The following is a 16,880-nucleotide window of genomic DNA, read 5'->3' on the forward strand; positions in this document are numbered from 1 at the left end:
TAAAAATGAATATATAATGGATTCTGAAGAACGTTAAATATCCTCAGGTATAAACTTTATGCAGAAACTGAGTTGCCAAGATCACCTAAAGCACACCAGACCCAGCCCATCCACTCAGACATATAGTACGTGTCTTCAACATTTCCAATGCCATAATGGGCCCACACAGCAGTCTTTATTTATGTTTCCAAATATATTTGTGTACACAGTGTAAGTTCCTCGAGGTGGCGACAGTAACTTTGTATGCAGTGGATAAAACAGCGAAGCTCTCCAGACCTGAGCAGGCTACCTTTTGGAAACTTCTTGAACACACACGATTTGCTTCGGACAATAAATTGGTAAAAATAAAATAAAATAAATAAAAGCAACATTCATCTCAACTTGCTAGTGGGATTTTATCATCTTGCGACTCTACCCATCACTTCTGAATGCGATTGCATGGTCTACATATGAAAAGATGTTGAAGTGGGTTAATCACCTAAAAGGTAGACCCAAATATAGAAATAAACCGGTAATAAACTCCAAACATCTCTTTTTGTTCTATGTTTGTGCAGCACCTAGCACAAGGGGGTCTTGGCAAATAATACATAATAAAATACTAAAATAAAGGCACACATTTTATAGTACAATCTCTCACCAGGCACTTGAGAAATAAAGGCCGACCAGTAATTTCTGTCAAGTTTAAGCAGTACTGTTTTGCTTTTCTTATTAAGCATGATAGTGTCAGAAAAAGGAGAGACTGGATAGCAGGGTGATGCTGAAGCCAAAGAAATACTCTTTAGAATAAGGCATTAATAATTTGTAAATGGGTATGGGGGGGGAGGGGGAAAGGAATGAAGGGAAAACAACTGTTACCTGTCAAAAGTATTACAAAAAGAGAACACACTTGTATGCTTAAATAATCCAAAATATTGGAACTCTGGTGCTCTAAATCCCATTTAGAAAGAGATCACAATTCCCCTTTGAAAAGCTTCCAGGGGTCCCTTTGAAAGGGTTGCACATGAAGCGAAAGTGCCAAAACAAAACATTTTCACGAGCAGATCAATTTAAACAGCTGTGGTAAAGCTGCAGCCACTGGCACCATCATTAACAATTTAAAGCATGGCTGCTTTTGTCTTCCTTCCCAGTTACAGTCTCATTATGCTTTTTTATTTATTAGAAATACAGTCCGCCGGAATACATTTCTATCTCATAGCCATAATGAACCACCTAGGAGCATCTCTGGCCTTGACCCAAATATATGTTTACATTAGTGAAGGAGTTTTTATTGTTTAGTTTTGGTTCAAGTTCTCTTCACTCATGAATAACCCTAACTGTTTTTCTTTTAGGAAAAAAAAGAAAGAGTAGGACTGTTAAAACCAGTAGTTGTATCAACCAAGTATTCCTCTAGTTTTGTAAACACATGAGGGAATTTGATCAATGAGTGCAGTAGAAAATACACAAATGGTCATTTAAACAAAAAATGTAAATTCATTCACCACTACCTGTGATCCTCTTTGATGCCCATTCTATGATTTTTTTTTGCAAGAACATTTATAGCAGAAGGAAGTTGTGTGTCTACTTGTGTAAATATATTTATTATTATTAATTGTATCATAATAGTGTGTTGGAGCCCTGGTCATGGCACAGAACTCCATTGTGCTAGATGCTGTACAAACAGAACAAAAAGACAGTCTCTGCCCCAAAGAGCATACCATCCATTTGTGAAGCAGCAGCCAACAAACAGTCTTGAAAACTCTATTGGGCTTGGGGGTCATCCTGTCAGGGAACAGGAGAAATAAACCATGCATTGGAGAACTATCAGAATAGCTACAGTGGACTGTTCACAAACCATCTATCGGCTGAAATATGCTAATCTAATAGCAAACAAAATAACAAAAAATAGACAAGTCCCTCCAGCCACTCCCAAAATTATTGGTGAATAGGTGCTACAGTCACTGAAAAAGTCACTCCCTGTGGACAGTTCACCCACATGATTGGAGTTGGGGGCAGTGATTTTTGTACTGTTTAAAACTTCACAATACACTAAACGATAACAATTCAGCACAATTTTAAAAACACATAGCCCCATTAGAGCTTTACAGTTCTGCAGATATTGCTAACTGCTATGTATTTTCTATTCTTAGAACACCACGCTTAACTTTTTTTGATACCATTACTCTGATTTGGATGGATTTCAAATATTTTATTTGCCATGAACTTTCATATTCTTAACCTAGGATAAAATGGTTTAAAGATGCACTTAACACTAGTGCTGCAAGCATTTTTTTTTACCTTTCATAGCTGTTCAGTTACTTCTGATGAAAGCCTAATGTTGTTTTAAGCTTAATTATTTGACCTAGATTAAACAAAAAACTTTGAATAGGAAACAGACATTTACAAATAGGGAAATGTGTTTAAAGGTGAACTCTGGAAACCTAAAAAAGCCTCCCAAGTGGAATCAATTAATCCTCCAACCATGATAACTTCTTAACCATTTAAAAACAGATATTTCAGACTGTGCCGTGACCCTTTATCACCAGATCTAATGGATTACTTTATTAATAATGCACTGCTCGTACAAGGACTTTTTTTTTTTGGGGGGGGGGGGGAGGGGGTAAGAGATTCTATACTTTGATGACTTTCTCAAGAGATGCTACAGCACACAGACAAAATACACAGCTTTCACGAATACCACATGAAAATTGAACACCGACCCACAGGCAGTGCAACAGATTTTAATCTTACTAACTGTTGAGCAGCCTTCTTATTGCATTTAAATCCAAAATTAAACCTAAATAGTTTCCATGATTCAGTCTCTTCTTTTATCCCTCCCTCCCAAACCCACCCCCAAAGTTGAAAAAGTTTTTCCTAATTGTTTTAAACACGTCATATGCCTAAAAGACAACTGCAACATATCGGCAGCACCTCGGAACTTAAAAGCATTGAAGCTTTAAAGAGGAGTCCAACCTCAATACTATATCCCTGCAGACTACAAAATGACCTTGATTGTACAACACAGGAGTATATATCCATAAAATACAACTCACTGCTATTAGAAATGTTAACTTCTCCATTTCCTTTGGGAATGGGCAAAACCAATTTCATTCAACTAAGAACTCATCTAATTGTTCAGCCTGACCCTTTCTGCAGCATTGAAGAGATATGGATAATATTTTAGAGTCATCTTTTCAGCCAAGCACCCCAAGAATGACTGTTCTCCAAAACGTGCAATCCCACAAGATTTGAAGCAGCTGAGCTTTAGGGCAGGGGTTCTCAACCGTTTCCTTCTGAGCACCCCCCACCCTGCTATAAAAACTCCACAGCCCACCTGTGCCACAACAACTGCTTTTCTGCAAATCCAGTAGATTAAAAGCCAGGGCTGGCGTTAAGGGGTAGCAAGCAGGGCAATTACCCAGGGCACTGTGCCACAGGGGGCCCTGCAAAATTAAGTTGCTCAGGCTTCGGCTTCAGCCCCAGGCAGCGGGGGGCTCATGCTTCAGCTTCCTGCACTAGGTCCCAGTGAGTCTAACGCTGGCCCTGCTCTCCGGTTTATTTTGGCGGATCCCCTGAAACCTGCTCAAAGCCCCCCAGGTGGCCCCAGATCCCTGGTTGAGAACCGCTGCTTTAGAGTGTTGACTGGAACCTAATCTGATGATTTATCCATCTCAGATCCTATTCTGTTTTTACCTAGAACCTCTCTTTTCTGCCCTCCACTTCCCTCTTCATACACGTTTTTAACTATTACCGCTCATTTTTGTTCCTGCTGCCATTGCTCTTCTAGCTGTACCACCAATTTCACACTTCCCATACTAGGTACAATCTCAAACATTTCCCTTTCGTGACTCCAAACAGAATCCACAGCAATTACACTTATGCGGCAGGTTGCGTGATTGGCCCCTAACTATATACGTTTCCTTAATTGGCTGGGGTATATAATCAGTTCTCAGCAACAGAAGAAGTTTTTCATTCTTTGAATAAGGTGACTTCTAGGACGACGTGCAGTGTTTCTTTAGAACAAAAACAGGAAGCCAGACAGGGACAGGTCTTGGAGAAGGTTCTCAGCAGAAGCAGAGAGAGAAAGAAACAGCTTTCAGAATAAAACAGTTTTCCTGATTTCTAATAAAGTTCCATATTCAATGTTAGAAGAAAGTAACTCTCTGCCCTTGCCATGTGTCATCTATTTTCCCCATCACTCCTCGCTGGTTCTTCAGAACGTGTCTGATCAATTTGCCATTTACTTTTTTAATATCAGCAACATATAGGTGGTCTTGGAAGGATTATATCTTTATTGGTAAATGTTGATTTCACCATACAAACACAAATACCAATGACAAATATTTCCATTGATAATCATCTGAGTTTACAGACAGGCAAAGTAAGAAAAATGTTGCTTGAGAACTCACTTTGATTTCAAGATATTTGTATGTTTTGACATGTGCTGTTGACAATTTGTGCTTTAATGTTTATAAAGTTTTAACTTTTTGAAATAAATGTCTGCTGTCATTCAGTAATTTCTGTCTGACTCTCCTGTCTGACCCCCTTCCCCCCATAATTTTGTAGAACTGAAAATGTAAAAAAACCAAACATCTATAATATCTGTTGATTTAAAAAAAAAATCCATCCCCCCCCCGCCAATTCTGACAAACCTAGCCACAGGATATTATTTCTTCCAGAGACAGCACTACTTCATATTTAGGCTCGTGTTCATTCTATACCTTATTAGAGGTCTATAATGATCTTGTAAATGGTTCTATACGCTGAGTAAAGTGACATATCTTGATCTTGCTGGATTTATCTGTGGCATCTAACATGTTCATTAAAAGATGAATGCATGGGCCCCGATCTCATGGCTGGAGTCCTATCTCACTGATCATTCTTGTCACTGGGTTTGTGGTTGGAAGAAAGGAAAAATACCCTTGTTCTCCTGACTTACCATGACACAGGATTCTGTTTGGACCCATTGCTTCTATTCACACTTTATAGCCACCTAGCGATCAACATCTATGGTATTTAATCCATCTTTATCTAGATCTGGGCCTTCTTCCTTTTTCTCCAAGTGGCTTTGCCTTCATTTACCATGTTGCGTAAGTGATACTTAAGTGGATAAGTGAGAACCTCCTGCTATTAAATATAGATGAGAGAAATGCTGTTTTGTGGCCCTATTTCATGGAGTGCTGTATTTTGAGGTTAGTTCTCCTCATATTACTCCTTCCCCCACAGCCCAGTGCATGCAAGTGTTTGATTATTATCTGCTGTTTCATCAAATCGGTTAATACAAATCCATTTGCTAAACAACCTTTCAGAAATGAATGGATTAACTGCATAGAAGATTGCAACCCTGGAGAGCACACCGATTCTCTCCAAGTTAAATTATTCCAACCATCTTCCATCCTGCTTGGTTTTTTTTCTGGTGCCTCAGTATTACCTCCTTTTTCAGAAGTCTCCATTGTTTACCACTACAGCAGCTGATCTTGTTTCAGATTCTCCAATATTCACTGCCCTAAATACTTCATACTGATCTGCGGCTTCTTTTCGCAAACTCACACCCACGTCCGTCTTTGGTACCCATATTTTGGGGTCACCCTCTAAATATCAAGTCTTCGTCCAAGACGCACGTAACATTTGCTGGAACTCTCCGACCTGGTATTAACATTACCTATTCTTTTGCCACATTTAATTGATTCAAGTTCTATTTTTAACACGCAAGATCCATGTTTGTACGCACTGTTGGCTGTACCAGGTTTGGGGTATAAACACATTCTGATCAGTGCCTTCGTACACGTGAAGAAGAGTGCAGTAACAAGCTCTTCAATAACCTGGGTCTAAGATGCTGAGTAGCTAACAGCAAAAGTTAGGTGAAAAAAGTTGCGTTTTTTGTAATAAAAGAATTACGATTTCCGTTAGTGTGTTTCATGCCATACATACTACTTACTAGGCTGCACTTCACTGTCAGCAAAGATTACAGCTGGGATAAGCAGCAGCATTTTCCTAATTGCTATTACAAAGACTGAATTTTTGTTTTGCTTTAAGTGTTATTTGCGCATTACACTTGAAAATGTGATCTCTACATGATGCATTTTTGATTTTACTCAGGTAACAGCACTTCCTCAAACAAAAGAATTTAATTTTGGCTGTTCTGCTCTGTTCATATTGTTCCCATCATCACAGATTTATAATTCTGTGCGCAAGCATGAACTGCAAAGGAGGATTTTAAAATGTGAGAAGTTGTTTTTGTTTAAAAACACTTCTAAAAAGCAGTACACAACCTGTGGCCCAATAAGAAATAAGGTCAGTCAGCCAAATGTGTTTTATTCAGAGGAAGATTACAGGGTAGCCTTATGCTTCTAATAAAATAAACTCACTAGATTCAACTTACACAGCCGCCCCCCCCCCCAAAGCAACAGAACACCTTTGAGAGCTAAGCTGCTTCAAAGCCTTTGAAATCCAGAGACCTTCATTTGTTTTTCCACCATAAGCAATATGCAACCACTTAATACTTCTTTTAGCCACCATCCAGTCATCTGCAAAGTTGCTAGACAAGAAGCATCTGTTACAAATCATATCTACTTCATTTTTAAACTCTAATATGTCGACAAGGAAACCAATCAGACAACTCAATAGAAATCAAAATTTCTATCTTCTAGGTCAGGTTATTTGGAAATTTCAGGAAGCCAAATTGACTGCTGTCATGTTGGGAAGACTGGTTATGCATTCCAGACATGAAATTTGTAAGTAAAACACCATGACTGTCAATTCAGAGTTAAGACTTTATAAATTTCATAGAACTGCAGAGAATGGCAATAAGATTTTTTTTATATATTTTTTTAAATAAAGAGGAAAAAGTCTTGGTGGAAAAAAAATCCATCCAAATTTTATTCACCACAACCTGCAGGTCAATCTAGGATTAGGCAAAGTGCTTGTGTTCCACTCCATAAAACTAGACTAAGGTTCTCTGAACTCGCAAATAAATTGGAGTGCGCTGATCATGTAAAATACATTATATCTACTAACGATGGTCCTCAAGATACCTGGAAAAAGTCCACTATAAGAAAAGCTACAGGTCTGATATAATTTTTGAGCAGTATTCTTAGGGTTATTTTAATGTTGGAAAAGCTCAATGTAGAAATTATGAAACCTACTGGTTAGAAACCACCAGATGTGGGTTACTCTTTAATACTCAGGCTCTTCCTATTCCAAATATTTCCCACTACACAAAATCCATTTTAATACTAGAAGAACGGCATAGGAGGAAATCCTCCCCTTTTTACCTGATATTTGAATTACTTAGTTTTAAGTATTATTAGTGTTATATGATTAGCATCAGTTTTGACAGGAGAAAACAATTCCTCTTCTTGTCAAGAACTGAGACACATCTAACATAGCAATATTGCTATTACTGGGTGTCAAAGCGTTTAAATTCATAGGGTTCCAGGCAGATTAAAAAACATCCTTCCAAGTTTTCTCCAGTCTGTGAGCCCGTGGAAATTCAGTACCTCCATTCTGCCTCCAAATGACACCCTTTGCCTCCAAATGACACTAACTTCTCATCTGTTACAGATCTTTTCGCATGCACAGATATGCTAAAAGCTACCAGAATCCATACTATCCAGCAGCACATACTGGCAGACACAACACAACTGCACAACACAATGAAGTTCTCCATTTAGAAAATGAATATAAAAGAATGAGCACTCACACCTATCTAAAGGTCAGAATAGCCTTTTTAAAAGAAAATGGCAATCCCCAATGTTTAGCTTTGCCATTAACATTACGGTAGCGCCCCCAAAATGCTGTGTGTCACATAGGTCACAAAGCAATGTTTGTTTTCTCGTCAGAAAACTTGTGGTCAAACTTACCGTATTCATCCTAGAAACTACCAGTGACAGAGCAGTTAAGTTGCTTGCCCAAGGGCAAATGGCAGTCACATGAGGAAGACCCAGCTTCCCTGACTCCTTGTCTCATGCTCTAACTACTAGATAACAGTGCCTCGGTGTAATCTTTGACTCCTTCCCTAGATTATTGCTCCTTCCTTCGTAAGAACAGCTAGCTTTAAAAATAATGGAAGCACATGCCAGCGCCCAAACTTAAAAACAATCACTCTCTCCTTCATCTTCATTCATTAAGTTACCTTCCTACAGTAGCACCACCCCTCCCGTTTAGAGAGGAGTAAATTCTCACAATAAACCAATGATTTCTTTGCCAGAGCAGTTTAGCGGGCCTATTAGCTTATTGTAATTATGTTTATAGCTATGAAGAAGAGCAGTAAGATATATATATTAAACATGTAAATTTAAAAAAGATGTGGGAAAGGAAGCCTCAAAATTAGATGCAAAATAAAAGCTACTAAAAATAAACAAGCTAAGATGGGCAAAATAGAGTCATGTCGTCATTTGCTGGGAAGAAAAGTCCAAATGGATAAAAAAAATAAACTGTTTATACCACATGTCCTTCAGCAAACAGAGCCTGAAGTAAATCCTTCTGGGCTAGCTGACTCGTCAGCAAAGCCAGGGGAAAACTAAGAAGAAGAGCAAATTTCCCCTGTTATTGACACAGGGGAAAATATCAAAGGGTGAAGGCAGAACACCCAAACTTGCACACTGTACATATGTGTCGAAGCCATTTACTTACATGTAACGACCGTACGGCATACACTGTGTACAAGCTTAAGGAATCTCAGCCCACCTACCGTCCTCCTTGTCCAGCACCATCATCTCAGGGATCAAGAGGAGTCTGGGTGCAGATGCTCTGTCTCCAGCAGCCTTCACTCAGGGAAGAAGAGAACTAGTCTCTGGGAACACAGATGAGCCACAGCACAGCTGATCGTCCTTTAGCAGCCAGTGAGCTCTAATTACCCAGTTGTCCAGCTTTTAACCTAGATTGCACTCAGTTAGAATTACATTCAGAAATGAAGCACTTTGCAGATACAAAAGCAGTCTCACCTACTTTTGTACCTCAGAATTGCAAGGAACTAAAACTGCAATTTAGAAAAAAAAGGGGAATCAGAGCTGTTTCTTTGGTTCTCACCTTCTAAATGTCTCAATTTGCACAGTATAATCTGTTTTAATGTAATTGCATTTGATAGCTCATAACCCTGGCTGTTGCAACTACACAGCTTTCAACCCTTACAAAGTGTTTTCCCTTGGATTTAAGATGAATCTAAATCTCAAATTATATTCAGACAGACAGAGGGGAATATACCTAAACCCGGCGTCTGCTGCCTCTGTCTCTCAATTTGTGCGCTTTGCCCACTTGCTCCTGAATAAATGCACACATTTCCCAGGGACCCCCCTCTTATTCTTCTGTCAGGATTTAATGGTGAATATAAGCCTTTCTAGCTCAGCAGCACCACCTGCAGTACAGTATCTGTAAATTTAGTTTTAACAGCTAGTGAGTATCTTTAGTGTTTCAAACATTACTAACTTTGCCTCTTTTTAATGCTGTTCATCATCACCGATCAATTTTCACACACAACATACTCTCTCAATATTTGTCCTTATATACTCCATCTTATACAACTGTGTTTTACTTTCACTTCTCTCTAGATATAGATCTATCTCCAAAGCATTCCCCCCTTTCCTGCTTTGCTCATTTAAAACCTGAAGTGACAGTTTCAAATGACCTGTGGCTTCTAATGGGTTAGAGACTCTCCCTTTCCCTACTAAAACTTAAAATTCCCTGCAAAGATTCTAAGACCATAGCCCTGTCACACTGCCTTCTTCCATTATTAACTCTATTTCACAGATGTGTCATGGTTTAGAACTTGATGTAACACTTCTCAAAGCTCATTTTGACCTTGTTTTTCCATGCACACTTAAGAAATTTCTAAAATACACTCTGTGAATTTCAGTACTTTATACAGCGTTTCAGATAGTACAACAATTTCTAAAAATTGAGCGCAGTACTAATCCTTGCCCATTTGCTCTACTTGCTCAGAGACATCATTGTTGCAGTTAATTCTACTAATACTGGAATATAAACTGACACTTTCCTCACATGAGTAGCCCTTACTCTCACAAGTAGCCCATTGTCTTCAATCGTGTCAATCAAGATTACAGGATGAGGTCCTTCAATACGAAGTGCAATCTACAATTTCAGGCATGGGGTTTTTTTTAATCCAAGAAAACATTTTATTCTCATTTTAATGATATTTCTCCCTCCCCTTTACATCTGATACAACAGTACTCTTTTAAAGCTTGATAGCAGGCTCAAGTTATATATCCTTAATACCTATTTTTAATTAGATTCCTTATCCTCAGCTCAAATGGCTTTTTCCTTCCCCCTTCATTTTGAATACTTAATCCTAACAGTCCTTGAACATATTTGATGTTAAATATATTATTTTGCATAGAATCATTTTCATCCAGTACTTAAAACTTCTATTCTTCTCCTTCTAATATAGTTTTCAAAGACTGAAACTGTACTTTAGGGTAAGAATGCAACAGCTAAGTGATCATTTATTTTAGCTACTGTAAGTTAAAAAGGAAGGGGACTGCAGGCCGAAGATGTGGTAACTAATGCCTGCTAGTTAAACATTTTTGAACAAACACTAACATAAAAGTAGGAGTTTCTAATCTAGCATAGGTAAATATCGTAATATTTCCTCTAATGTATTGCTAACCTTTATTAGAAAACATATTCCAACTTTTTTTGCATCACACCTTACTTTTGACTCTCTTTTTCTACTCCACTGCCCCAAAATAGAAGCAATACTTTTTTCATCTTTGTAAAGAGTATATTTAAAAGTAGCTATTTTGGTAATTACATTAAGTTTAAGCTTCTCGTCTACATTAAATAGCTGCTGTGTATTACTGTTGATCTTTTTTGGTAAATATACATACAGAGTGATTATGTAGCTGTCAAAATTATTATGCATTAATATGTAGCGCTGTACCAGTATCCATTTTATTCCTGCATTACTTCTACATACCCAATAACCTGGATTCCCTTTTGCAAACTAATAATTCTTGCATTAAACATTCCTCTCACACTCACTCATTTCAGACATTAGTAAAAAAAAAAAATACATACATATATACACATACATATATATTATATATATATCCTGTAACCCTTAAAACACTTTACTAGCAATTAAACAGAATCAGCTACAATTAACCCAATCTTTTGAATTGGTCATATTTGAGATCAGCTTACTGATGGGTTTTTTTTTTTTTTTTTTAGCAGAAGTTCTGCTCTCCACTGTCAAAGCATTAGCAGTAATTATATATTTGAGGAATATTTATAATAATCCTGAACTTTGTAATTATCGTATTGGACGCTGGGCTGGTTTGTTTGTGCCAGTCAAAACGAAAGACCTACAAGGCCAAATTCAGCTATGGCACACCAGAATTGCATAGGTGCAAATCTCTACAGATTTTGGCTCAGAATTTTCTTCTTTAACTACGGCTCTGAAGATTCATTTTGGGAAAACACTGCATCAGTTTCCATTTTAAAATATTTTCTAATATTACACTGTGTTCTATCAGTCGGGTTATATTGTGTCACTTCAGACATATGAACCGATTCTACCTTACAGACATAACTTGGCATGGTGCCGCAATACCTCAAGTCAGGAACCTGACAATTTTTTTGTCCTCTCCCCCTTTACCCACAGTGATATTTGCAGAGCCCTTAGGAAAGTAGTACTGTCTTTCTGTTGCCCATATTGACACCAAGAAGTGTTTGTGTCAAGGCAGCTTTCCACTTACTAGGCAGCAAACTGATTATTAGACCCTGTGTGATGGTGACGGTGTCACCCTAAGGCTTGCATGCTCCCCTGAAGCCCTCATTGGAACAAGTACCCTGAGGCTGGGAGAGCAATCTCCTCCAAAACAACAATACAGCTGGACAACCAGCTCTCAGGGATGCAAAAGCAAGGAGCACATTACGACTTCTACCTAACAGGATGTGAGCTCTTTGCAATGCCCCAAGACTGCTGGAGGAATGAGGGATTTAAACAATTTGTGGTTTCCCACATGGATGCATGCAGCATTCATTAAGCTATCACAGTGCCTTCTTATGTAGAAGAGCTAGCTTTTTAAGATTAAAAATGATTCTGTAAAAAAGAAAAAAAAAAGTGAATTGGGTATCTGTGATCTTCCACTTTAGGATTTTTAGAAGGTTAAAAAACAAACAAAACAAAAACAAAAACCAGATCTGTCCCCAGAAGGAGACCTGCTTGAATTAAAAAAACAGACCCATTTTCACTAACAAGGTCTTTCAAGACAAGCAACTGGTACAGCTAGTGATAGCCTCCATTTTATTCCATTTATAACCTGTGCAGATCCAGCATCCTTTTTGACATTCACAACTGATCAAGCAACTGGAGCTCCATCCAAGTCAGGCAGAAAGAGAAAGGAAAGCATAAAATAACCTCCTCATAAAATAGTTTCCTCTCTTAATCTTGCCTTCTGTCCCTAATTCCTCTGACATTTTTAACAGGCATAATTTCTCCTCCAGTATAACTACGCTATCAACAGTTTTGAAGATTCCCAGACGTTACTACAGTTTGTTACTCTGATCTCCACATCACGGGTTTCTTACTATTCTTCTTTTTAAGTACATCTCATTCTAATTTCCTCCTTACCTTCACCACCATCCCCATTATTTCCTTTTATATCGCCATTCACGAGAGCTCCTGGAATGAGGGCTGTTGAGAACTGTCTGGATAATCAATGGTTCTAGTTTCACTTCCTTACACCACCACCAGCCCTGAGCTCCTTATGTTTAACGAGTCCGTCTACAATACCTGAAAGAACCCAAATACCCCCATTAACAAACCCTCTTTAGATCTCAGTCTTTCCTCACAGCTCACCTGCCTCCCTTACTTCTGCAGCAGAGGCAGCATCCTGCTGTTAACCCGTCAATCAGATTTAAACAGATATGGGTTGGCAGGCACCCTTTGGCAAAAAGTTAAGGGAGATTAAGACGTTGCCTAGTTTATTATTACTACTGGAGGACTTTCATGCTGAAAGTAAAAAGGCAACCTTTTCCCCTCTAGTCAAACAAAATTTGCACTGTAACAATTTAAGTTTCAGTGATCGCCCATTGTAGCTTACCCTCAAAAATGCAATCAGATGGCAATACAAACCCCCTCGCACATGAGCACTACCAGAAAAGAATTAAGCTTGCTTAACTGTACTGACTTTATTACTGAGCCCCACGTATCATGGTGTGTGGAGGAACAGATGTGAGAGAGGTTTATTTTTCTTTTTTACTGAACATTTCATACCTTTTACTTAAGCATTTAGATCAAGTTTTCTCCCCTTTACTCCTCCGCCTCCCCTCCCCGCCGCCATACACACACTCCCCCTCACACGCACACAGACACTTTTGACCGGAGCATTATACATCCCATTACTAACACTGCATCAGTTTACTTCAGAGGACTCTGACAAACTAAAATACAATAAAGGCCTCTAAATCCACAGATGAACTTAGCATTCAGCTCCCCCTCCCCACACACCCCTCTGAGCCCCAGTGTGCATTTAACCTTCTCACTGTTAGAGATCCGACCCCCCTCCCACGCAGGTGGAGCACACAAGCAGGCATATGATTTTTCCTCATGCCCCAACTGATTCCATTAAGGCTTGTGTCAAGCAGGCTCTCACCTTGCAGGGACAGATACTCCAAGACTGAGGGGGAAAGGACACTTCCCGCTGCCTCTCTTATTCTGGCAGTCACCCTTCCAAATTAAACCCCCCATCCACCAGGGGAGAGAAGTTTTATGGTAATTTATACAGGCACACAACACATAGCATTCACTGCAACACTACCAATGGGAGGCTTTTTCAGTTTGCAATGTAACTGAAGCTGGCATGATGGTGACAAGCTAATGCCACCTGACCTCATGGCAAGTGACACAGTTATATGCCCCAAGATGTCATGTAGTTCTGAACCGATGACCAACAGCATATTCCCTCATCTGTGGCCTCAAAAGCCAGTCACCTCTGTAACGCTCCTATTCCCGTACATAACATGACTGGCATAGCTTGGTTGGAGATGAAAGGGTGAGGAAGTGGTATCAGCAGATGAAGGAGATCAATTAAAAATATCAGTGTTGTGTTACCACATTTTTCCCCCAATAAGGACTTGGAGGAAAGGACCATTTTCTGAGCTGCACGGACTTCTTTCCCCAGGCGTTGCCTATGCCGATGAAGAGCGTATAAGATTACCCTTGCCTTGACCCAGTAGCCACCCATGTGCTCATCCCTAAGGTAGAGGGCACTATTCGAAAACACAGTTGTACAGAAAAAAGACAGCACAATACTGCCAGAATCAGTGATGTCCAGGCATATATATGTTGGCTTCTGACAGGCGATCATGCTGACAATGAAACAGTGGTTTCATTTATGGAGAAAATGACACTAGAATAGAATGATTTTAAAAGAATAAAAAAAAGTCAATATGGTGAACTCTTATGGGAAAAACTGGGAGAAGCAATCACCATGCATAACAGCAGGTGATCATGCTTTCAGTACTCACTGGTGCTTTGTAAATAAGTTTTAAAGATTGCGGGGAGGGGGGGGCGGATTCAAATGCCTCAGTAGGATAAGCCTGGCAAGAGTTTTTAAGTCTGTTGTTACATCAAGCCTGTAAGGATTGCTTTCAGCTCAACAAAAACCATTACCCCAGCACTCTGCAGCAAATAACCCTGGACTGCCAAATTTGACAGCGAAGACTGCAGACTAGTGGATGACAGGGATCCGAGTTATCCTCTCCATTCGCCCCGGCCCCAAATTACAAAAACCACTTCCAACAGCACCTTATTGCTCCCTGTCTGCGCGTCTTCAGGATGCAGGAGGCTATTTTGGAGAGTTACCACCAGTCTCTTTCTTTTCTCCTCAGCACCTCTTACTACGTTACACGCCAGAATTAATTTCCCTTTAAATTAGCTTACACAGTCTTTAAATCTTGCCTCCAACCCTGCCTCCCTCCCCGCTCCCAAGCGAGTCCAAATGAATTTCTAGCAAGTCTTGACAATAAGCACATGGTTGATCTAAACTTGCATGCAGTCAGCTCTCTCATTTCCACATACACACACCCCCTTTTCTTCCCAGCCTCATTTAAAAAGTAAATCCTTTCCCACAATAAGCCAAGGCGCCCTTTGTGAAGCAGTTTAGCAAAGCTGTGAGCTCTTAGTCATTAATAGCAGGTTTTGAGCCATACGGTGGGAGGGAGCTGGGGGGGGGGGGGGGTGAGGGTGGAATAGGCAAGAGGGTAAACACGACAATAGGAGATAACAGACAGTGGACATGCTGGGAGAATAGAAAATACTGAAACTAATGGATTTAAAGAGGCAGGAAACCTAATCCAGGCCAGAAAGATCTAGCGAACAGAAGAACGAGAGCAAAGAATAACGCGAGTGGGGAAGAAATCGCTTCTTATTCAAGAAGAGCTGGGGAAGTAAATATCCGACAAATCCGATGGAGTTGAGCGAGGCAGTCACCCAAGCCCTCCCTTGGACACCCCTCCAGACACACACACACACGAGCCAGCGCGCTCCGATCTGTACAGTAACAGTGACATGCACTTGCAGAAATGCCCCTGCTCCCCCCCACACACACAGCAGCTGTCTCCCTCCTCCTGCAGCTCGCGCTGCCCATCCGGCCGCAGCCCAGGGAGAGGACAGGAGCCGGGCGAGCGCGCTCCGGCGCGATCTCGGCTTCCTACCTACCGTCCTCCTTGTCCAGCACCATTGTCCCGGGGGCCGCGGGCAGCAGCTGCGTCCGCCGCTCCGTCTCTGGCGTCCTCTCCCCCTCCAGCCGCCGCCTCTGCTCCTTCGCTCCAGGGAGGGGAAAGGGACAGAGGACCGGAGAGTGTTTGCAAAGCGCTGCCGAGCGAAAAATGCAGCCGGCTCGTCCTCCCTGTTTTTCTCCCCCCCTACCCCAGCCAGCCAGCAGCCAGCCAGCTACAGTTGCACGACTTTTAACCTAGATTGCACTGAGCTAGAATTACATGCAGCAGCACTGAAGAGCTTTGCTAGTGCCCAAGCAATCTCCCCCCCCCAACTCAAATGCCAGTTCAGAGATAATAATAATAATAATTTTTAAAAGATAAGGGAGGCAAAATCGAGGGCCGGTTCTCCAGCGCCTTCCCAACGGGCACAGTCAAAAAATTTGTTTTAATGTAATTGCATGTGATCGCTCACGACCCCCCTCTTTTGCTGTCGCTATTGCAGAGCTTTTCAGGCTTCCAAAGTGCTTTTCTCTTTATTTCACTCTAAATCTAAAATTATATTCAAAGGCGGGGAGGAAAAATGCGAACCTATCACTGAACGCAAAAGCACTTGCTGCCTGCCTCGCTCTCTCCTCTCTCAATTTATGTGCTCTGCACTCTCTCTGGCTGCTGAATAAATGCACACATTTCCCAGGGACCCTCAGATTCCCCTGTTAATTAAATCAATTCATTATGCTCAGATCTGATTAGCAGCCCCTTCCCCCCCCCCTTTGAATCAATTATTCAATACACAAACATAATTGCCTGTGCCAGAGGTGTCTAAGTATTAGCTTATTTAACTCCAAGGACACTAATTACCCCTAGGGCAAGGGAACTTTTCTCATTAATTCTGACAAAACACAAAAGCACAGTTAAAGAGAGTGTGTGTATATACGTGTGTGAGAGAGAAAATGCGGGAGTGTATAGCCAAGGAAAGGAGGCATTGCTTTAACACACGTGTTACTGTATAAATAAGCTCATTTTTCTTTCTGCCTCTTCCATTACATTCTTCCCCACATCTCCCCCTTGCTAAACTTTTTTTTAAAGTAAAGCGCAGAACTGCATTGCAAGGAATGTACGTCGCATTGCTGGCTTGGAACGTGTTTGCAGCTACACACAAAAAAAGGTGTAAAGGGTTGGTGTGGGGAGCAAAATAGAACTTGCAAACAGTGTTGTTTACC

At 40.4% G+C, this 16,880-nt stretch overlaps 1 protein-coding gene across 3 annotated transcripts in view; it reads right to left on the reverse strand.

Annotated features, from left to right (window-relative positions):
* Positions 1 to 16,352, reverse strand: part of LMO1 (LIM domain only 1) — an 85,751-nt gene extending 69,399 nt beyond the window's left edge. The window contains exons 1-2 of one of the 3 annotated variants that reach the window (XM_043549254.1): positions 12,569 to 12,673; positions 8,669 to 8,854 (exon numbers count right to left, since the gene is read on the reverse strand). In XM_043549254.1, coding sequence (XP_043405189.1) covers positions 8,669 to 8,693 — 25 coding nt within the window. In that variant the 5' untranslated portion in view covers positions 8,694 to 8,854; positions 12,569 to 12,673. Of the gene's footprint in view, positions 1 to 8,668; positions 9,233 to 12,568; positions 12,674 to 15,658 lie in introns of those variants that run through there. The other 2 variants (XM_007057103.4, XM_007057102.4) reach the window with 2 other exon arrangements.
* Positions 16,353 to 16,880: the final 528 nt, after the last annotated feature.

This window comes from Chelonia mydas, chromosome 6 (assembly GCF_015237465.2).
Source record: "Chelonia mydas isolate rCheMyd1 chromosome 6, rCheMyd1.pri.v2, whole genome shotgun sequence".
NCBI classification, from domain to species: Eukaryota; Metazoa; Chordata; order Testudines; family Cheloniidae; genus Chelonia; species Chelonia mydas.